General features: G+C 53.3%; 6 protein-coding genes and 1 non-coding gene across 7 annotated transcripts; 4 read left to right on the plus strand and 3 right to left on the minus strand.

The window, feature by feature from the left end:
- Positions 1-3,922: 3,922 nt before the first annotated feature.
- Positions 3,923-4,676, minus strand: THITE_2107664 (uncharacterized protein). The gene has a single exon (XM_003649177.1). It carries the CDS (start codon positions 4,394-4,396, stop codon positions 4,235-4,237), a length of 162 nt encoding a protein of 53 aa, XP_003649225.1. The 5' UTR covers positions 4,397-4,676; the 3' UTR covers positions 3,923-4,234.
- Positions 4,677-5,566: 890 nt separating this feature from the next.
- Positions 5,567-10,998, plus strand: THITE_2107667 (uncharacterized protein). The gene is made up of 6 exons (XM_003649178.1): positions 5,567-5,949; positions 6,026-8,161; positions 8,218-8,553; positions 8,616-9,615; positions 9,677-10,104; positions 10,165-10,998. The coding sequence occupies exons 1-6, from the start codon at positions 5,758-5,760 to the stop codon at positions 10,906-10,908; spliced, it is 4,836 nt and encodes a 1,611-aa protein (XP_003649226.1). The 5' UTR covers positions 5,567-5,757; the 3' UTR covers positions 10,909-10,998.
- Positions 10,999-11,765: 767 nt separating this feature from the next.
- On the plus strand, positions 11,766-13,323 carry THITE_2107671 (uncharacterized protein). Its single transcript, XM_003649179.1, has 2 exons — positions 11,766-12,302; positions 12,384-13,323. The coding sequence occupies exons 1-2, from the start codon at positions 12,210-12,212 to the stop codon at positions 13,038-13,040; spliced, it is 750 nt and encodes a 249-aa protein (XP_003649227.1). The 5' UTR covers positions 11,766-12,209; the 3' UTR covers positions 13,041-13,323.
- Positions 13,324-14,155: 832 nt separating this feature from the next.
- Positions 14,156-17,475, plus strand: THITE_2107675 (uncharacterized protein). The gene is made up of 5 exons (XM_003649180.1): positions 14,156-14,465; positions 14,538-14,625; positions 14,697-16,202; positions 16,263-16,531; positions 16,607-17,475. The coding sequence occupies exons 1-5, from the start codon at positions 14,313-14,315 to the stop codon at positions 17,357-17,359; spliced, it is 2,769 nt and encodes a 922-aa protein (XP_003649228.1). The 5' UTR covers positions 14,156-14,312; the 3' UTR covers positions 17,360-17,475.
- Positions 17,476-18,661: 1,186 nt separating this feature from the next.
- On the minus strand, positions 18,662-18,745 carry THITE_t36. Its single transcript has one exon. It is a non-coding gene; the product is annotated as a tRNA-Gly (tRNA).
- A 711-nt stretch (positions 18,746-19,456) lies between these two features.
- THITE_2107678 (uncharacterized protein) lies at positions 19,457-20,740 on the plus strand. The gene is made up of 2 exons (XM_003649181.1): positions 19,457-19,930; positions 20,040-20,740. Exons 1-2 carry the CDS (start codon positions 19,581-19,583, stop codon positions 20,689-20,691), a joined length of 1,002 nt encoding a protein of 333 aa, XP_003649229.1. The 5' UTR covers positions 19,457-19,580; the 3' UTR covers positions 20,692-20,740.
- A 48-nt stretch (positions 20,741-20,788) lies between these two features.
- On the minus strand, positions 20,789-21,430 carry THITE_154383 (uncharacterized protein; the record flags this gene model as incomplete). The annotated part of the gene is made up of 1 exon (XM_003649182.1): positions 20,789-21,430. The coding sequence occupies one exon, from the start codon at positions 21,428-21,430 to the stop codon at positions 20,789-20,791; it is 642 nt and encodes a 213-aa protein (XP_003649230.1).
- Positions 21,431-21,530: the final 100 nt, after the last annotated feature.

The following is a 21,530-nucleotide window of genomic DNA, read 5'->3' on the forward strand; positions in this document are numbered from 1 at the left end:
TTAAAACAACTTTAGTAGGCTAGTATAGTAGTATATACTTTTTAATAATGTTTATTAAGATATAGTTATACTCTAAACCAAAGTCGATTAGAGTAAGATACTTATTATAATAACCTTTTTTAAACTAGATATATAGAATAGGAAAAGACTATACTTTTATTATTATACTAAGTTCTATATACTATAAGACTGAAAGCGTTGAGATAGACTTCTATAGTAGAATATAGATATAGTCGTTAATATCTCTAGGTAGACCTTTACGAATCTAATGCTCTTAGAGGCTTTTTATATAGATGCCCTATACACTATCTTTAGTAACTTTGAAGATCGTTAGAACTGTCTTAGTCTAACTAGAGCAAGGACTATCAAATGTATTTACATTAGTATATAGAGCCTATATATAGACTTCTATATCTTTTAGTACAATAGCTAGTCTATTAAGCTTAGGAATATTAGACCCTTTATAGTCGATAACCTCGATATTAGCAGAAATGTCTTACAAATATATAATTAGAGTGTTCTTATACTTAGGCGAGATATAGACTAAGTCGTTAAAGGTTAGACCGATCTTCGCCTTAATTATAGTATAGATCATATCCTTTATATATAAAGGCAATGTAGCAACCTTCGATATAGGCGGCTTAGACTATAGCTCCTCTTTCTTTATATAATTCGCTATAGCTAGGTTCTTAAAGATAGTTATATAAGGAGGCTCTACTAGAGGTATAAGAGTACTGCTTATCTAGAAGTTATCTTCCCTTTCGTCTTTAGTAAACCGACGTTTAGTAGGCAATATACCTTAAAGTATAGTCTCTACTTCCTTGTCCACTTCCTTTTTAGCTTCCCCCTTAGTCTAGTTAAAGAGAAGAAGAGGCAATTAGTAGAATTCGTTAGCCTTTAGCGTAGGCTATAGAATAACCTTCTAAGTTAAGATATAACCTCCCTTTGACGGAACTATATAAAATAACAACTAATTAGATGCTATATAATAGAAGGCGGAGGTAAACTTAGGCTCCCCTTTGTATATAAGACGATTGATCGTTGTCTAGATGGTTGTAGGCTCTTAATACGGCTTAGGCTACTAGAGGTAGTACTTGTTTAGTACTAGGGATATATCTAGCTTAAATGGGCGACTATTTAGGTGCTTATACTCGCGATAGTACACCTAGTATATAGGATAACTGTTATACTATAGGCAATAGGCTATATATATAAAGACAAGCTAACTAATCTTATTAACCTCTTATACATTGTTAATATCTACCTTTGTAAAAGTAATCGTCTTAGCTAGTATATAGCCCTTCTTACTCCTATCGCTAAGGCAATAGTCTATACCTTTATAATATATTAGACCTATAGCTATAGCTTTTATAGCTTCTATATACTTAAGGACTATATAGTTAGAGTTACTACAATAGTAGTAATAGCTAGAGCTTATAGGTCTACTATAGCTAGGAGGACGACTATCAATATATAGGCTAATAACAAAGCTAACACGTCTCTCCTATAAGCGGCTCCGCTACTAGAAATATATCTAGAGAACCTTAATTTCGTTAAAAGTAGGATTGATTCTATATAATCAAAGAGCTTTGATCTTCTATTTAAACTGCTTAGTAATCTTCTACTTCTAAATATATAGCCGCTAGAGCTGATTAGTTAAATCGTCAATGTCGTTGGGTATAGGTATAAAAGCTTTCTTTAGCTCCTCCTTTTTCTACTTCTATAGCTTAGGAGTTATCTTAATAGTAGACGTAGCCAAAGGCGAGTAGTACTTCTATAGATCGATCTTACGCTTATAGGTCCTAAGAAAGAGGTCTCCTACATTAAGACCCTTCTAAAGAGTATTTTAAACGAATTTAAGGAAGTCTATCTACTTTATAATATAGATAGAGTCCTTATTGTCCTTCTTCTAAGTATACTAGTAGTCCTTAAGAGCTATCTAGATCTACTAATTAAGTATATACTATATAGTTAGAACGATTATATACTATAGCTCCTTATAAACTTTAATAGAGGCGATAGCGTATATATAGTTGATCAACTTAAAGTAGTTATAGATAACCTTGTCAACTAGCTAGTATCTCTCTTTAATTAGATTATAAAGGTAACCTCTATTACTATACTACTTAGGATCGTTGCCTTTCTAACGCTTTAAAAACTTAGTTTTAAAAGCTACCTAGGTCTTTTAGTCCTTTTTCTCTTAGTAATAGATAATAGGCTAGATTATAGTATTATATTAAAGCTTAAATAGGTATATATAGGTCTTATTATTAATAATCTAATAAGCTTTATATATCTCTTTAAAGGTCTTAATCTATTATATAGCATTCTAACTAGAGAAGTAGCCTTAAAGGCTAGCCTTTACTAAGGTTAGAAAGGTTATACTAAGTACAATAGTAAAAATATACTTAGTTATCTTCTTTAGAACTTTGGTTTTAGAGAGACTAGAAGATATTACTATAGGTACCTTTGTATAGATAGGCGGAGTAGAGGTATCTAGCGAAGATAGAAGAGATATCTACGCCGCTTTAGCTAGGTCTTCTTCGCTTAATATACCTTAGAAAGGCTATAAGATAGATATATCCTTAGACTCTCCTTTAGAGGTTAGTATTAAGATTAATAGTATTATAAAGGTCGATAGGATTTTTAGAGCTTCTATAGACAATATATATATATATATCGCTAGAGTCTAGTTATTAGGCGCTTCGTTATTGTCTTTAAGAAAGGTAATGACTATATTGATAGACTATAAAAAGACTGATATATATACTTTTATAGGAATGTCGTCTCTTTCGACGTCTGTCTAAAAGAAGAAAACCTCTTAAGAAGCTAGGTTCCTTTAGAATATATAGTCTAAAGGCCCTAAAGGATAACTATAGGTTCTTTATAAATTACCTAGATACCTTTAGCAACTAATATACTAAACCCAACTAATATAATAGCGATAAGAGTATAGCTCTTAAGAAGAAAAGTAAACGTCTATACTAAGACCTTATATCTAATATAAAACAGTGCTAGATATACTGTTAGAAGGAGCTAAATGTTATAAAGGTATAGTCTCGAGCTTAGAAGCTTATAAGTAGCTACTATACTTAACCGTTTCTATAACTAGTTCGGCTAGATTAGAGAAGAAAATGATAATCAATAAAAATTCTATTTCTATCTTTATTTAGGAGAATAGAACTATCGTCTTTCGATTAGGTTAACGTCTTATAACCGCTACGTCGATAATAACGAAGCTTTAATAGGTCTTCAAAGTGTTAAGGATAACGAAATATCTTTTTAATGCTCTACGCCGTCTAGGCAAAGGAAGGTCTCCTAAGACAAGGTCTTAATAGACCCCTAGAACATATATACCTTAATAGGTTTCTACACTTCCTAGAGATACTAGTATCGGTATACTAAAGCCTTAATAGGTTAGCTATATCGTCGTTATATAGCTATAAATATAGCATTGTATAGTTCTATAATCTTAGAAGACTTCGTAGTCTATATTATTCTATTTAGATATAGAGCTAAACTCCTTTTTAATTAAGCCCTTATTTAAAATGGTATAAAACCTCTATATTAACCTACCCTACTATACCTAGGACTAGGTATACGAGATAGCTCCTAAAGGAATATAGTGTCCCTCTAGATAAATAAAGATAGTATATATTAAGTAATAGGAAGGATATCTCCTAAAAGGAAAATATATAGCTTAGGCGTATCTAGTAGGATATAGTAGAAAGATAAAAGATAATAAGAATATAGTCAGAGCTCAATAGCTTAAATACTTATTGTCTAGATAGAGGTAGAACAACGAAAGGAGAGGCTTAGTAGCCCTCTTAGAAGAAGGAGAACCACTAACGTAGTGCCAATGAACGTATATTTACAACTGCTTAATGTCTTGCTTAATAACGAAGAAGATAGGCTTAGCCTACTTAAATATATATGATTAGAGGGCTAGACCCCCTAGCAACGAATATAACGCACTGAAACGAATAGAAAAACTGGGTCCCTATATCTAGGCAGTCCATCACTCTAATTCAGTATATGCCTACAGTATTTTGCTAGACGGTTGGCCTCGACGTAAAATCCAGGTTTATGCACGCCTTTCCTTCTGGTCGATGACCCCCCCTCAACTTCCACACCACTGCGTTAAACTCGATCAAATTTGACAGCGACGTTGCCTAGCTCAAGGCGATCCTTAGAGCCTATTTTTCTGCCCCTTGATCAGACCTTTGGCTGAACCCTAGCCCAGAGGGTGTGGAAAATGGACTTTGACGAGCTTGATCGTAGGCATCTTGGGCTTACGGCCATCCTCCTGGCCTCGCGGGCATCCTGGGTTCGCGGGCATCTTCCTAGGTTCGCGGGCATCCTGCGTTCGTGGGCATCTTCCTAGATTCGTGGGCATCTTCCTAGGTTCGTAGGTATCTTCCTAGGTTCGCGAGCATCTTCCTAGGTTCGCAGGCATTTTCCTGGGTTCGCGGGCATTTTCCTGGGTTCGCGGGCATTATCCTGGGTTCGTGGGCATTATCCTAGGTTCGTGGGCATCTTCCTGGATTCGCGGGCATCTTCCTGGGTTCGCGGGCATCTTCCTGGGTTCGTGGGCATCTTCCTAGGTTCGCGGGCATCTTCCTGAGTTTACAGGCATCCTGGCCAACGTAGGTATCCTAGGTTCACGGGCATCTTCCTAGGCACCGTTAGAAAGCGTATAATCTGGCTATTGCGGACCAACTTACGGCTTGCTTAAAACCTATATTTGATGGTGTAGTGGCCGTCGATGCAATGCGCCCTGCTCTTTGCGTGCGTTGATCGGGCCCAATCCCGAACTTTGCACTCAGACCAGTATCGACCCCAGTAAAATGACTATACAGTTCCAGTAGAATGACTACACGCGTCGAGGTGGACCGTGTACCACCACCAAAATCAGGGGTGGCCCGTGCACCACCACTAAAACTCTGCAGCGCGCATCACCACGCCGCCCCGGTAAGCACCAAGTTACCGGAGTCACGTGTCACCCCAACCACGACAGCAACCACCACAAAGCAACCCTCAATTGCTCGCCCAATACTAGGCCAAACTACGAAAAGAAAACGGTCTATTCAAAGCTCTTCGATAGGGTTTCAACAATGATATACTAACATTTACGATGCATATATCGTAGAGGCGCGTAGGCGTTTCCTATGGTGACGCATTGGCCAAGGGCTATGTCGACTTACGCTCCTTGGATTTTGGTGGTGGTGCACGGTCCACCCCGACGCGTGTAGTCATTCTACTGGAACTGTGTAGTCATTTTACTGGGGTCGGACCAGTATAGGCTCAAATTGCAATGGGCGCTCTGATTGGCCACAGGCAGTGTAGTGGGGCAGTGGTGCAGGCTAAGCCGGTTTGAGGCCCGCGCAGCGGGCCAATACAGCCCAATACTGGTCTGAGGTCTGAGATAAGGCCCTGCTCCCTCAGCTCTTCAGCTGAGCAAACACACTAACCGCGCTAGTGTAAGTTGACAGCACAGTATCATCAAATGCACAGTGTGCCCCGCCATCTTTCGTCCAGTCAAAGGCCAAGGGTCCTTCTTTCACTCGCGTTTAACCTGCGTCCTGGATTTGACCTGCCTGTCTTCACTTCCCATCGCTACCTTACCTTGCCTTATCTAGGCAACACATTTGGCAAACGATGGGCTCAACTCGGTAGAGTCTCACAGCCTTTTTGGCTGTGCTAGATCTTCTCCGAGTTGTCTGCTTGAGTCCCGGGTCATCGTCGCTCAATATCACCATGGCACCCAAGAAGAAGGCCCCCCACAAGTCTACGCAGAATGGCACCGACAGCTTCCCGGGGCTCAAAGGCCCCGGAGAAACTGCACCCAAGACGCATTACCAGGAGCTGCAGGAAAACGAGGTGATGGTGCTGCAGGCCATTTACGGTGACGATTTTAAGCACCAGAGTGCTGCGCACAGCGCTTGGCAGGTAAGGTTGCGGCCAGAGCGCGCCCTGCTGGCATGATTCTGAGCTCGCCCTGTGTGGCTAATGCCGGCCCACGTAGAAATCGGAGCCATCTTTCGACATCAGGATCAGGGCTTCATCAGACGGAGATTTCGCTGTGACCTTGGGTGTCGTTCTGGTTGCGACCTACCCCAAGTCGCCTCCGCTCTTGACCATCCGAGACGATGGCGATCTGCGGGAATCGGTCAGATTTAAGATCCAGAAGTTCGTTGAGACGCAGCCGAAACTGTGGGCCCAGGAGGAACAGGAGATGATCGACCGCATTGTCGAGGGCATCCGCGAGATCCTGGAAGCCGCCGCGGTGAAGAAGGCTCAGGGGCTTGAGCTTCCGTCTCTGGAGGAGGAGCGAGCCGCTCACGAGGCCGAGTTGGCGAGGCAGGCGCGCAATGAGAAGGAGCTAGAGGAGCGCAAGAAGCTCGAGGAGACCAAGGAGGAGGAGCGCATCCTCGGAGACATGGTCCAGGAAGAGCTGAAACGGCAAAGAACAAAGGCCAGGGAGTCGAGGAAAAAGAACAGAAGCCAACTTCTCTCGCCCGACCGCTCCGCTCAAGATCTCGCCGAGACTGACGTCGCCCTCGTCTTTGACCAGCCCTGCAAGTTAACCGACGGAACGGGTGATGTCCTGCTCTTTCAGACCGTCATCGGAAGGACCGTGTACCGCGAAGGACCCGTCACTACGGTATACAAGGTGAAGCCTGTCCTGTCTGCGGGAACCCTCCGCCCTAGCCTTGCTTTGAAGCAGGTCGAGCTGAAGTGCCACGGTAAAGACTCCGTTCAATTCAAAAAGCAACTCCAATCGTTGGAGGTGCAGTTCGAATCGCTCAAGAAGCTGCGCCATCAGAACCTCCTGGAGCTCATCGATTTTAAGATTGACCGCTGCATCAGCGAGACGGACTCGTCTTCGCCAGCGGTCTGGAGCATTGGCGTCCTGATCCCCCTCTCGGACAAGGGCCCTCTCGACGAACTCCTGGACCTGGCCGGTCAGATCGATATCAACAAGGCCAAGATATGGACCGCTGATCTTTTGGATGGGCTGGCATTCTTGCATAACAATGGAATCATCCACCAGGACATACACCCTGGTAACATTCTCCTCTGTCGCGAACCGGCTGGCGATGTTGTTCCCAAGCTTGCCGACGCCGGCTACCAGAGAGAACTCCACAACATCTGCACCAAGGTAGCCACGCTGACTACCACGAGAGGAGCAAAGTCGGCGTACTGGTTCCCGCCAGAAATTGCAGGCGTGTCGAAACCGCAGTACACCCAGAAGACAGACGTGTGGGACTTCGGCATCGTCGTCTTGCAGATGCTCTTCGGTCTGGACGTCCCGAACAAGTACCATTCTCCGTCGGCGCTTATGGAGTCGCTCTCACTTTCTGATCCGCTCGAGGAGCTCGTCGCCAAGTTCTTCAAGCCTGATCCCAAGAGGCGACCTCGAGCATTTGAGTTGTGCTCCAGCGAGTTCCTGGCGACCAACGCCCCTATCCTGGCCGAAAACGACTCGGCTGTTCTGGGCGGGTCTATGACCTCTCTTCCCCAAGGTCTGCCGCGGAGGCCTCGCCATGATTCTATGAATCGCAGGGTCGCCACTTCAAGATATCTGCAGGACTATGTCGAAGAGGCTCGCCTGGGCAAGGGTGGCTTTGGAGAGGTGGTCAGAGCCCGCAAAATGATCGATGGCCGCCTCTATGCCATCAAGAAGATCACACAGCGCTCCCAGGAGACACTGTCAGAAATGCTCAAGGAAGTCAGACTACTATCGCAGATGAACCACCCCGCAGTCGTACGGTACTACAACACCTGGCTCGAGGAGATCCCTGATTTCTCGGACACGGAGGGTGATGCATCGACAGAAGGTGCTGCCACCGAGACCTCGCAAGGGACGATTTCTCGGAGTATGAACATCGAATTCGCCGAGAGCAAGAGCAGGGGCTTGGATTTCATGTCGTCGAGCGGGCATCCCTATATCGAGTTCGGATATGAGTCGGCGATCGATGATGACGAAGATGAGGACGAGAATGACGACGGCGCGTCGACGTCCGACGAAGACACGTCGACCCTGAATAGCAAGGCTCCGAAAGACCAGCTCGTCGTCCCGGCCAGGCCCGTAAGGAGGCCAAGCAGTCGCCCATTCCGGACCATCATGTACATTTCCATGGAGTACTGTGAGAAGCGAGTGAGTCTGGCTCGTCAAGTCACCGCGCTCTTACGTCATGAGCTAACCCTAGCGAGACCCTCCGCGATCTGATATCCCGGAACCTGTGCAGGGAGACGCAGGAAATCTGGCGCCTGTTCCGCCAGATTCTCGAAGGGCTCGCTCACATCCACAGCCTCAACATCGTCCATCGGGATCTCAAGCCCGAGAACATCTTCATCAGCGCCGGTCCCGACGGGGTCGAAAATGTCAAGATTGGAGACTTTGGCCTGGCGACGAGCGGGCAACTGGCTATTGACAAGACTGCGTCCAACGTGGACTCGAGTGAGATGACCCGGAGCATCGGCACTGCCGTCTATGTGGCTCCGGAGGTGAGGACAGGAGGCAGCGGTTCCTACACTGCAAAGGTGGATGTGAGTACTGGATCGAAGCCTCCCCAGTCTCTGGGATAATTCACATCACTAACCCCTGGTAGATGTATTCCCTTGGCGTAATCTTGTTCGAGATGTCATACCCTCCAATGCTGGGAATGCAGCGGGCCCTTGTTCTCGAGCAAGTGCGACAGAATCCGCCAGTGCTCCCGGCGGACTTTAAGCCCGCCGACAAGAATCTTACAGGAATCATACTGTCCCTTCTGAACCATAACCCCAAGGAGCGCCCTTCTAGTGTCGAGCTGCTGAAGAGCGGGAAGCTGCCGGTTCAGATGGAGAGTGAGGCGATACGACGGGCGATTGCCGGGGTTGCTGACCCCAGCTCTCCCTACTTCGAGAAGATGCTTAGCACGCTGTTCGCCCGCCAAATCGAGCAGGCAAAGGACTATGCTTGGGATATGTCCTCCTCGTCCCCGAGCCCGGCCGATTTGATGCGTCGATACATCGTGAAGGACACCCTTGTATCGATCTTCCGACGACATGGTGCGGTTGAAGTCCCGACTGCATGTCTCTACCCTCGATCATCGCACTACGGCCAGAACGCCGTCCATCTGCTCGACAGGAACGGCACGGTCTTGCAGCTCCCTTTCGATCTGGTGATGGGCCACGCGCGCTCGCTCGCCAGGGTCACGAACGGGCAGGTACCCCAGCGTTCTTACTCCTTCGGGAACATCTTTCGAGACCGCCATGATGGCGGACAGCCAGATGTTTACGGAGAGGTCGACTTTGACATCGTCACAACCGACGCCTTGGATCTTGCTTTGAAAGAGGCAGAGGTCATCAAGGTTCTAGACGAAATTGTTGCCGCTTTCCCGACCACGTCTTCGACGCCGGTCTGCTTCCACCTTGGCCACTCAGACCTCCTGCATTTGATCTTCGAGTTTTGTGGCGTGGAGGTCGGCGCAAGGCAGGCCGCCGCCGAGGTCCTCAGCAAGCTCAACATCCGGAATTTCACATGGCAGAAGGTTCGCAGCGAGCTCAGGTCGCCTTTAGTGGGCATCTCGGCCACCAGCGTCGATGAATTGCAGAGATTCGACTTTCGAGGTACTTAACTACCGTGGAACAAAGTTCCCACTGCTTCGTTCCAGTCTGCTGACTTCCATAGACTCTCCTAGCAAGGCCATTGCGAAACTGAGAAACCTCTTTGAGGGGACTGACTACCACGAGAAGGTGTCCTCCACTTTGGCGCACCTTCGAGAAGTCTACGAGTATACCAAAAAGTTCGGCGTGGGCTGCAAGGTCTACATTGCGCCGCTCAGCAGCATCAACGAGACATTCTTCCGCGGAGGTATTCTCTTTGCTTGCCTGTACGACAAAAAGGTCAAAGACGTTTTTGCGGCCGGTGGTCGCTACGATGGGTTGATCAAGGAGCATCGACCCAGGATCGGCAGTCGCTTCGAAGAGCGGCATGCGGTGGGCTTTAGCTTGAACTGGGAGAAGCAGCTGGCGAAGCAAGTGCCCAAGACAACGGGCAAGGCCTTCCTCAAGAAGGCGGTCGAGGAGGAGGCGCAAGGGATATTTAGCACGAAACGGGTTGGGTCCCTCACCTTTTTTTTGTCCGAGATCAGCGACGGCTAACTGAACATGCGACAGTGCGACGTGCTGGTTGCCAGCTTCGACCCGTCCGTCCTCCGCTCCTCGGGCATCGAGCTCTTGCAGACCCTCTGGGCGCACGGAATCAGCGCCGAGCTGGCGCGTGATGCCCGCTCGCCCGAAGACTTGCTCTCCAGCTACCGCGACGAGTCGTACAGCTGGATCGTGATCATCAAGCAAGACAACCTCCTCAAGATCAAGACCATGTGGCGGAAGGACGCGCCCGATGCCGACATCGCCGCCAAAGAACTTCTCAATTGGCTCAAATCCGAGATCCGCGACCGCGAGTCCCGCTCGGGCATGAGGCTCCGCAGCGCCGCGGGCGTGCCGCATTCCGACTCGGCCAACGCCCTCCCGGCGGCTCCCAGTGGCGAGCAAGAGCAGCAGGAAGTGCACGTGCTCGTCGCCCAGACCAAGTCCAAGAAGTTCAACCGCCGCGCGGTGGTGGAGCAGGCGCAGGCCAGCGCGTCCCGGCTGGTGAAGTCGTTCCTCGAGGGCCCCATCGCCGCCATCGAGACGTCGGACGCCGTCATGGACCTGATCAAGGGGACCAGCCTGTCGGATCCGGAGAGCTGGCGCAGGGTGGAGCACAGCGTCGGCACGGCCGAGAAGAAGTACGTCCGCGAGATCCACGACATGCTCAAGCAGTGGCGGTGGGAGTGGGAGGCCAAGGAGGGGCCCGGCAACGCCTTTGTGTACAACTTCCGGACCGGCAAGTGTGTCTACTATGACCTGGGAGCTTAGGCGGCCCCGGCGTCGGCCGGGCCGTCCGCTTCCTCTTCGTCGTCGCGGAGAGAGCGGCGGTGGTCGGTTGGCTTGTGAGGATCGCGGTGCATAATGCGGTCTCTGTCTATCTCTTCTCTGCGATGCTTCCGAATGGCGGATGGAGGCTATGCGTAGCCTCGGCTTTGTTTCTACTTTCATCAGTTGATATCCGAGTGGTCAATCCAGACAGACCTAGGCGTTGTTAGTGGCGGCGTCTTGATTCGGATTGAGCAGTGGTTGAACAAAGGAGAGTGGGTGGGTGAGCTTGGGCTGTGTCTGACACAGGAATGATGATTGCCTGTCGGCTGTGCCGGAGCAGCACGGCGGTCAGGGGTCGACTGCCAACCAGACCGTGTTCGCTGACAACGGAGGCCATTGGAGGCCATTGCCGTGATCATTGCATCAAACCTCGTCTCATCGCTCGCGGTCGTCTAAATTTAACGTCAGTTAATGTGACTCTGTTGTACTCTGAACTCTGCAATAGCAGCAAGCGATACCAAGGTTGTTGCACGCTATGAGACGGAAACTTGTGCAACGATCTCAACGTTGCCTGTCATGGCATATCTTGTAATCGCCGAATGGCCATCAGGCAAAGCTTCCCATTGTTTGGCGCATTTGAATATCTCTGTTGCGGGACGGGGACAGTGAGGTAGAGTTACTTCTGGACAGAGGACCTCAGTTCAGGTTAGTCGGTAGTGTCCGGTACTTCCACAGTCGGTAAGCAAGTGGGCCCGGAATCTTGGAATCCAGGGTGCTCGGGCACCCATGCTTAAGTGCAGGTGGGGCAGTCATCCCTGCTCGGCGCCCCCGGCTCCAAGAGACCAAGCATTGAAGTTGAATGAATGACTGGAGACTTCCAGCGCCTTGACACCACACCTGAACCTGGCGTTGGCCTCAGTCACGGAATCGGAGAGAATACCTAACTACAATACCAAGTCCCGGCGCTAAAACCCCCCTCTCTCTTTTCTCCCGTCCACTTTCTTTCCAGGCTTTTCCGGCGGTACTATAAGTCCCTTGGTTGGACTCGGCAGCGGACCGACCATTCGCTACCTACCCACCCAGGCACCGATTTGCCGCCGCCGCCGCCTGTTCTCTACCAGCCCAAGCGCCACTTCAGCTTCCGCTCTTAAGAAGGCTGAAACCTCTTCAGCTGCTCGCTCTTCCTATTTCTCACTCCGCCTGTCCTCAACCCACTCGGGACGAGCCCACGGGCCCCGTGTTGTACAGAAGACCGACGATCCTGTGTTACCTCGCGCCCGATCTCTTCTGTCCTAGCCGCCATGTCTCGTGCTACGGCGCCCAGCGGCGCGAAGACGCGCCTCATGAGCGAGATGAAGGCGCTGCGGAAGGAGAAGTGGATCAACTTTGAAGACGTAGGTTCCCAGCCGAATTCTCGCCGTCGTCTGCAGCCCCTCCTTGACTGACGCTAACTCCCCGCGTGACAGGATGAGCAGAGCAACATTCTCAAGTGGCGCTTCGCGCTGATGGTCATCAACTCGGACAGCGCCTTCAACGGCGGCTACTTCAGGGCCGAGATGCTCTTCACCGACGAGTACCCGTACCAGCCGCCCAAGTTCCGCTTCCTGATCCCCATCACGCACCCCAACATTTACCCTGACGGCCAGCTCTGCATCTCGATTCTGCACAAGCCCGGCGAAGACATCATGTCCGGCGAGGAGGCGAGCGAGCGCTGGTCGCCGCTGCAGGGCGCCGAGAGCGTGCTGCGCTCCGTGCTCCTGCTGCTCGACGACCCGGAGATCAACTCGCCCGCCAACGTGGACGCCAGCGTCATGTACCGCGACCGCCGCGCCGAGTACAACGAGAAGGCGCGCGAAACGGTCGAGCGGTCCAAGAAGGACATCCCCCCCGGCTTCGAGATGCCCCGGAGCTTCGAGTCGACGCCGCCGCCGAAGCCTGAGAACGACGACGACTTTTGGGCCGAAAGTGAGGACGAGTTCGACTTCGGCGGCAGCGATACCGGCGACGACGAAGAAGAAGACCAGGAGATGGAAGACTTTGGGGATGCGGAAGGTGAGGAAGATGAGGAGCAGGAAGGCAGTGACGAGGAGGGCGAAGAGGACGACGACGACGATGAGGATGGCCACCACTAAGACATCCTCGGCCGACAGTACGGCTCATTCATTGTGGGGTGGGGAAGGTGTTGCGGCGAGGGCTCTCGCTCCCTTCCCTCCTCCCTTTCACCTCCTTTTCATTCGGTTTTCTTATTGCTTGCTCTCTTTTCCTTTTGTCGCTGGTTTCTTATAACATGCATAGCGTTTGTGAGGACGACGGGGCGCAGTGGGCGTTCTACGGGGCTTACATCTGGAGAACGGGGACTTGGCTGTATTTACGGGACCTCACAGCGCCTGGAGAGGTGTCCTCCAAGGGGTGACGAACATCACACGGGAACACGGGGATATCACCACTAGAGTGCTGGTTGGTTGGTCCACATGGCGCAAGTTGGCTCTGGATTTTCCTGAACGGGGGACTTTTGTAGAGTACTGGTGAACTGCCTTTGCAACTGACCGCTTTGATGGAAGCTAGCTGGTCCAAGGCACCCTGCAAACAAGAACGGGGGGCTGCATTGCGATTGTGCTGGTTTCCGAAGCACAAGCGACGTCGTTAAGTTTGGACTCTCGATGAGATGAAAGCACTTTATCTTGGGGTTCCGGAAGTCTTAATAATCCACCGCAATGTTCCGGAAAGATGCCCACAATGTTCCGGAAAGATGCCAAAGGATTACTTTAGTGGCTTCCGGAAGTGAGCGGAATGCAAGAGCACCTCTGTACAGAGCACAGAATACCATACCTACTGAATATGTCCTTGAGTTACCACAGCCACGGGTTCTTGTGCTTTGCAGCGGCCTGTGCTCAGCTGCCCCCTGCCACTCATTACCCCGCCAAGACCCAGCAGCTTCCCGGTCTGAACCTGGCATCCATGACGGGTCTCTTTGGAATGGAAGGCAGACCTACACTAAACAACCCGAACAGTTTGCTCAAACTTGGCAAAAACACAAAGCCCTGGCTCTTGCTCTGCCGGAGAGTGTCTAGTCCAACCATTGGGCAATGATAGCGAGGTCTTCTCCACTTACTTGCAAGTCTTAACTCCAACGTCAGCGTCGAGCAGCTTGAGCCCTTCCAGGCAGACGCTGAGCTCCTCGAGACGAACGACGGTACTTCGCCTACCCAGCTACCCAACCCTCCCCGCCAACTTCGATTTTGTCTTGCTACCACGCGCCCAACCAACCACGTCCTGCCTCCGCCGGTCCTGCATGGCACCTTGACATTCCCGAGACCAAGTGGACGTTGACGACCCCGGCGCGCTGTCCCTAGGCGGCGCCGCCGCAGCCGCAGCCGCAGCCGGAGCCAGAACGAACCTCCAAGATGGCCGCCGACGGGACCCCGGTGCCTGCGGGCGACGTCGACATGGTGGTGACTATTACCGGCTTTGAAGACCGCGGCATGATCAGAAATGCGCTTCGAAACCGAGGCAACGTCGAATCCGTTATCAATGAGTACCTCGACGATCCGGACAAAGTCAGTGCCCGCTTCCGCGCTGCCCGCCTTCAACTTTCTAGTGCAGCGCATTCCCGCTGACTCCCCTCGCAGTTCAGGCGACAGTATGGTTGGGATGAGAGTGCGTTCTCGTCGGGTCGAGAAGGCGAAGACGCCTTGAACACCAGCATCAATGTCCCTGGTACGTACCTTTCCCCGGTGGATCGCCTTTACAGCAAGCTTGCGTGCTAAAGACACAAACCATCGGGTTAGCCTTTGCCATACACTCGCCCGTTATTTACGGAACGGAGCCATCATCGGGATTCTACGGCGCCCCCTCGCGTCCTCCGTCCAGGGCCAATAACAGATCCCCGATGAGCCGTCTGACCGATCTCACCACCGCCGGCGAGTACACTACCGACGCACCTAGCAACCGTCAAGAGGAGGAAGCACACCTGCAACGCGCCATCAACGAGTCCTTGAATACCTCGGTCGTTCCGACTGCCCAAATGCTGCCGCCCCCTTTTCCGCCCCCGCCACCCCAGCAGTCCGGCGTTACTTCGAGCAGCGGGGAGACCTCGGTCTACTTTGGCCCTGCCAACCGCCCAGACTATGACCCAGATGAGTGGGCGATGGTTCGGTTGGGGAACCAGGAGAGCGATCCGGAGCCATCTCTTAGAGCGAGGAAACCGGGGCTGCCCGTTTTCTTGCGCTGTCGCCAGGAGGCAGCGTGGAGCAAGCATCGCCTCGGGGCGCTCCTGATGATATTCCAGCAGATCCCCGCCGCGCGCAATGCGCTGCTCCAGTGCGGCAAGCCCCCCGACTACGGGTACGGCAACAAGAGCGACTGGTGGCAAGGCAAGCCGATCCTGCCCCCAGGTCACCCGGAGACTGGTGGCTGGGGTAACTCGGCCGTCCCGCCTTGGTCGGATGAGCTCCACCGCTTAATGGCCTTCCTCGAGTCTTCAGATCGTGCCTACGGAACAGCTGACAATCTTGCGCGTGCTACGGATCAGGCGGCAATAGAGACGGGCGACGTAGAGAGGGACTTCTTCCACAGCGTCTGTGTATCGCAGTCGCCGGGAAGCGGTAACGGGAACAAGGAAGCGCTCATTTCAACCGTCGAGGCGGTTACACTTGACGACTTGACGCCGCAGGGCAGCGACTGGTTCGGCCTCTTAGATCTGCTGGTCAGCAAGGACGCCATCCCGGTACCCAAGATCATCTACGACGTTTTGGATTGGGTGTTTCTCGCCGATTTGAGAATGGCAGGGGAGGATCCGAGCAACGCAAGGATGGCCTTGGTACAACAGGCCTCCGGGGTTCTGACCTTCCGCTTCCAAGGAGACGACGGGCTCCCCGGGCCAATCGAAATGCCCGAGACGTTCTACATCGATCGATACATATCCAGGAACGGCCCTCAGATGCAGGAGTTGCAGATGGACATGATAACACTCTTAACGGCATACGACGACCTCGTTCAGAGGGAGGAGGCGCTCATAAGATGGATTAACCCCAAAACGAACAAGGCCCATGACCGCCGGGTCCTAAGCCGGGCCGCCGCGCGCCGCTGCCAGGAGAGGATAGCCCAGGTCAAAAAACGGGCCTTTTGGAGGGATCATGAGCAAGCAGTTGCCAACGGGGACGGAGAATATTACCTGCCGGACCACGCGGGCGAACCGCGGCTGCTGCCCGAGGAGGCCAGGGTTGTTGCCCACTACGAGGCTAAGATACGCGAGCTTGACGAGAGTATGGTCGAGATTGAGCGCGTTATGAACGGTACGTCGAGCCAGCCCCCGAAGCACTTGACCCGTCGCTAACAGAGCACCGGTGTATCAGAGCAGATTCTTCCGCGCAGGCAGGCTATCCAGGAGGTTATGCGCAGAATGGCATCGCTGCTTACTGGGCCATCCCCGGATGAGAAGTGGAACGCAACACACGCGTACACGCTTCGTGGCGTGGTGAATGAGGCGAACACGGTTTACCTGCGGATCCGAGGCCCTGTTGGCGAGCCTCGGTCCGAGTCGGCTGAGAACGACCCCGTACAAGTGGAAGACAGGTGGTGGAAGGTATCTTTTAAGTCAGAAGACAACACGGTTGAACAGAGCGTAAGTACCCGTTCGGCCGCTGCTTTGTGGTGGTCTCTGGGGTGGCCTAACGGCCGGTGCTGACCGTTGCTCCAGCCGGTGTCGTTTGAAACCGTCATGCGCGAGGCCTGCGGGGTTGGCAGCTTACCCATTCTGGTATACGCGACGGACAAGGCCATGGAGCAGGAGAAGGTGCCTCTATCGGATGCCCTCAGGTCCTTTGTCAAGCTCGACAATCGGCACTTCAAGAACGAGCTCGCGCAGTCGGCTCGCTTCGGCCAGTCCCCGGATAAGAAGCGGAGCGCAGTGCTCGGCGACGATTCACAGTCGAAGAGACTTCAACGGTCGGCCAGCATGGACTCGCTAGCCACCAACCACGCCTCCGCCGGCGATTTCGAAGACTTCATGCGCGACTCGCCATTCGACAACGACTATCATTCCGGCCAAGCCGGTGGAACCCCCGCTCACGAGTCGGCCGGCCAGGATGAGAGTATCCCGGAGCTCGTGGATCCGTCCCCCGTCTGGGCCTCGTCATCGTCGTCGTCGGCTCCCGATAACGACGTCGAGATGCAGACCGGTGAGGCTCCGGCCGTCGACCATGAGTCGGCGCGGCTTGCTCAGGTGCTACCGCTGCAGGACGTCAAGATCAGCAACAGCCCGCCGAGGCCGCCCGCGCCGGAGATGCAGGAGCGCCCGAACGCGCAGCTGCTCATGGCGCGGCCGACTAACCGCAGCGCTGCCAACGGCGGTGCGGCTTCTGCTGCTGACGACGGTGAGCCGCTTATTGACTTGAGCAGCGATCAGAAGGATGTGGACGCCGGTCTCGGGCCGGCGGCCGACGGCGTTTAGAAGGTCGCTCAGCGGCCTCCGGAACCGGATCGGTCGCCGCCACGGATGACGTCCGCCGTGGCCGGCGAGGAGGACCAGCACGCGCTGGCGCCGTGCTTAACGGAGGCGGAGTCAGCTTCGCGCTGCGGCGGGGCGGTGCGAGGATGCGCGACGGACATGCGCGGCGGCTGTGGGAAAAGAGACAGGACCGCGGAAGAGCGCGAGGAAGTTTCTGTTCTCGAGGCCAAACGGTCACGGCGGGCGGAGGGAGGGGGTGCGGCGGGGGTGACAGTGGAGCGGAGGAACAGAGCAGCGCGCGGGGAGAGAGTGCGCCGGAGCAAGAGGGTGCGCCGGAGGATGGAGAGAGCGCACAGCGGAGCGCGGCAGAGCGAGAGATTGAGGCGGCGGACGGGTGGGTTGCATCCGGAAGGGAAACCAGGCAGCACGTCGATCATCGTAGATTAGACACAGCGAGCAGTCTGTTTTGTTTTGTTGTGTGTTGTGTTGTAGCAGGGCTTAGGAGTAGCATTTCGGATATGCATGGTACGGATGATACCCCTGAGGAGACTTGAGTGGGTGGGCCAAAAAACGGGTCGAGATGTTGAGGTACAGTACAGAGTAAGTAGGGTCCTCTCTGATGTGCCTACCGTTCCGCACCCAATATATACCTAGGTAACAACATACAAAGCCTGAACCCCAAACACGGTGCCCCCAACTTCACTGGTCTAAACCGTCACAGTACTTTTGTTGCAGCGATGAACCACGTCCGAATTGTGTGATCTGCAAGTACCCCCTAGTGATGGTCAATACCAGCGTGGGCTGCCCGAAATAGATCCGTGCAAAAAAGGGGCTGTTCAGCGCAAGTGAGCTCAGGAGTTGCCGAGCAAATATATGCGGCTGTCCCAAGCAAAACTCCGCGACCGACATCCATCGGTGTTCGATGGCTAACTGGCCGTCAATAACGGGATCTCTGTCAACCAGAGAACGAACTGTCGTAGTCTCTTCGCTTCGTCGCCAGTACCATCTTCCAAGTTGCCCCCTTTTCGTACGGGCTGTCCGAGTCCGCGGCCGCGTCCTCATCGTTCTCACACGCAGTTTTCTTGCACGCCCTTGCCCGCTCCATTCCTAGCTCTGCAACTCGGGCCTCTCATCTCAGGTAGGGCTGCTCTACCCTGTTCGCTTTGGCCTCGAGCCTGCGGTGCACAGAAGTGGCAGCTCTGCCGTCATTTGGGGCTGGGATCAACAAGCGGTGGTCTGGAGGGCATTGAGAGGGACTAAAGACCACCAGAAACCTTCCCGCCGGCAAGAGAGCAGGCTTCACTCTGCGACGTTCAAGAATCGAACTCGAATCTTACGCAGGCCACTGGACATGGGAAGCGTAGATGCTAACCATTACACCAATGTCGCATCGCTGAGACTACCAGAGTGGTAAGTTCTGCCAAGGCATGTGGTCCGATTCGATGCTCGGAAGCCGAGGGCGGAGGGCGGTAACGTTAACACCATAGTGCCCCGCCTCGTGGAAAGACGTCGAGCTGTGTAGGTAAGTCAACTGTGTGAGCAAGCCAAGGGCGCACGAGAGCTTGGTACGGAGTGCTTACTCTGGCAGTGTGATGAGGGCTCGATTTCACTGTTATCTCTACACTGGGTTGAAAGGCACAGGTCCAGCTCCTTCATAAATTCAAGGTGCGAAGAAAAATGAACAAAAACAGGAGGAATGAAAACAAAGAAGAAACAAGCAAGAGTACAGTCAACGTCAGAGAAACCTGGAAGTTAAAAATGGATCAAGCACTGCTGATGCAGTGCCTAGGTACTTAGGAAGTTTAAAAAATTAGCCATTCGGTTCGCTGGAGGAAACCGCAGCGATGCGCAGCGGAGGGTTCGGTGGGGCCGTGGGGCACGGAGCTGGACGGTTGATCCTGAAGCTCGCTGGGCAAGCCTGGATCCCAGCGTTGCTTTCATTCCGCCTGCTGTCTTTTGCTCCGACTGTCTGCTAAAAGTAAACAGCGGCCTCGGCCTCAAAAGGACAGTGCCAAACGGGGCCATATTGACGACACGGGGTCCTCGACTGGAGGATTCCATAGTCCATACAACAACGTCACATCTTCTCCCCTTCCGACCCCGCCTCTCCGAACCGGAACGGAACCCGAAACCAGTCGAGCGACTCAACCCAGGAGGCCAAGACACAGCAACCCCTTAACTCGCTTGCCCCTCGCCCCTCCCGGACCGACACGACACGCCCAGCATGTCATCGGCCAAGATCGAGAAGATCATCGCGCGGCTGCAGAAGCGCATCGCCGAGGGCGCCTTCGAGGAGCAGTACGAGGCGGCGCAGGAGACGCGGCTGGTGGCGGCGCGCTACGCCAAGCAGGCGAACTGGGCGGCCGCCATCGACATCCTCTCGCGCGTGTCGCAGGCGCTGCTGCGGGCCGGCCAGGGCGGCAGCGGCGGCGACCTGGCCGTGCTGCTGGTCGACGTGTACCGGCAGGCGGCGCAGCGGCCCGACGGCGGGTCGCGCGGCCGCCTGCTGACCTGCCTGCGGCTGTTCGAGCCCGGCGAGCCGATGCGGAAGAAGTTTATCAAGGAGATGATCGAGTGGGTTTTTTTTCTGTCTTTGCTCTCTGTTGTCTATTGCTACTCTGGGAATGTTGTCTGTGAGGGTGCGCTTCGGCTGACGGAGGTGCGAACTGCACAAAACACACAGCTGGTCGAAAAAGTTCGGCGACTACCCAGCCGGCGACCCGGAGCTGCACCACGTCATCGGCTCTCTCTACGCCGAAGAGCACCAGGCTGAGGAGGCGGAGCGGCACCTGATCCTGGGCACCAAGGACTCGACCGAGGTGCTCAGCCGCATGGAGTACGAATGGTACAAGGAGGACGATTCCCACACGGCGCCCCTCTACTGCGCCCGCGCCGTCCTGCCTTATCTGCTCGTTGCCAACGTCCGGGCCGCCAATGCGTCCTACCGCGCCTTCGTCAGCGCGCTCGAGGCCGATAACAAGAATCTCGCAGTCCAAGACGTGAGCTCACAGAGCGCCGATATCCACGTGTTCCCTAGTCTGCCGCTGCTCAACTTCCTCGGCCTGCTCCTGCTCGCTGTTCAGAAGGGTACTCCAGATCTGTTCCGACAGCTGAAGACAAAATACGCTGCCAATATCAGTGAGCTGGGAGGCGTGTGGGACACGCCGCTCGAGATGATCGCTGAGATGTATTTCGGCATCCAACGGCCGCGACAGAGCAATCCTCTATTCGATATGATGGGAAGTCTGTTCGGAGGTGGCGGCGCGCCGGCCGGCCGGCAGAGCAGACCAGCGCCTGGGCGAGTGGAGGCGCCTGTTGCAGAAGGGTTGGACTAATCCGCTCTGGTTGTGCGAAGAGGACGGCGGGGGTTCAAGAATATGGGCCGACGAGCCGGAGAGAGACGAGGCTCGGTAGGAACTATGGAGCGCCCGGCTACTGATGCTGCTGCGGTAGCTCTTCGCGCTCATATAACCAGTTGTCCTCGTCTAGCGCAGCAACCTTTGCTCTCAGGCTTGCCTTGACCGCCTCGAGAAGCTCTGTACTCGATGCAAAGCGTTTGGTTTTAGTCATCAGGACGACGGGCGACATGTGTTTGGCAGAGCACTTGCTGCTGGTGGAACTGATGGAGGGGAAGGGGTCCTTGCCTTCGGGCTGTGCAGGCACACTGTTACGGCCAATCTGATGCTGCCTCACTGCCTCGGCTAGCCGTTGCCTCTCCTTCTCGTCCTCGCGCCGCCTATCTTCCATATCCTCGGCATCGTTGAAGGGCGGTGTTGGCGGGTCGTCCAGCTCGATCTCGCCGTTGTGGTCGCGCACAACGATGTGGTCATCGGGCGAGTGCGCCTCGAGCTGTGGTTGGAACTGATTCTGCTGCTGGTGCTGGTGCTCCCTTTGCGCATCGACATCTAGGTGCAGCGAGTCGGGTGACGGCGGTGAATTGGCTGTCGGCCGCCGTGTGAGCTGGCTCTGGAAGAGGTTGCGGCGCACGCCATGCGACGACGAGGTCATCCCGCTGCGCGCCTTGGAGATGCCGGATGCGAGAACCCGGGAGGAGGACGCGTGTCTGTCAGCCATCGAATTGGATGTTGAGTACCTAGGGTATACTTTGTAGCGCTGGTTGATGGTGGCTCAAATACAACGTGACAGTTCTATCTGAGCTCCAAGATGGTCGAGT

This window comes from Thermothielavioides terrestris, chromosome 1 (genome assembly GCF_000226115.1).
Source record: "Thermothielavioides terrestris NRRL 8126 chromosome 1, complete sequence".
NCBI classification, from domain to species: Eukaryota; Fungi; Ascomycota; class Sordariomycetes; order Sordariales; family Chaetomiaceae; genus Thermothielavioides; species Thermothielavioides terrestris.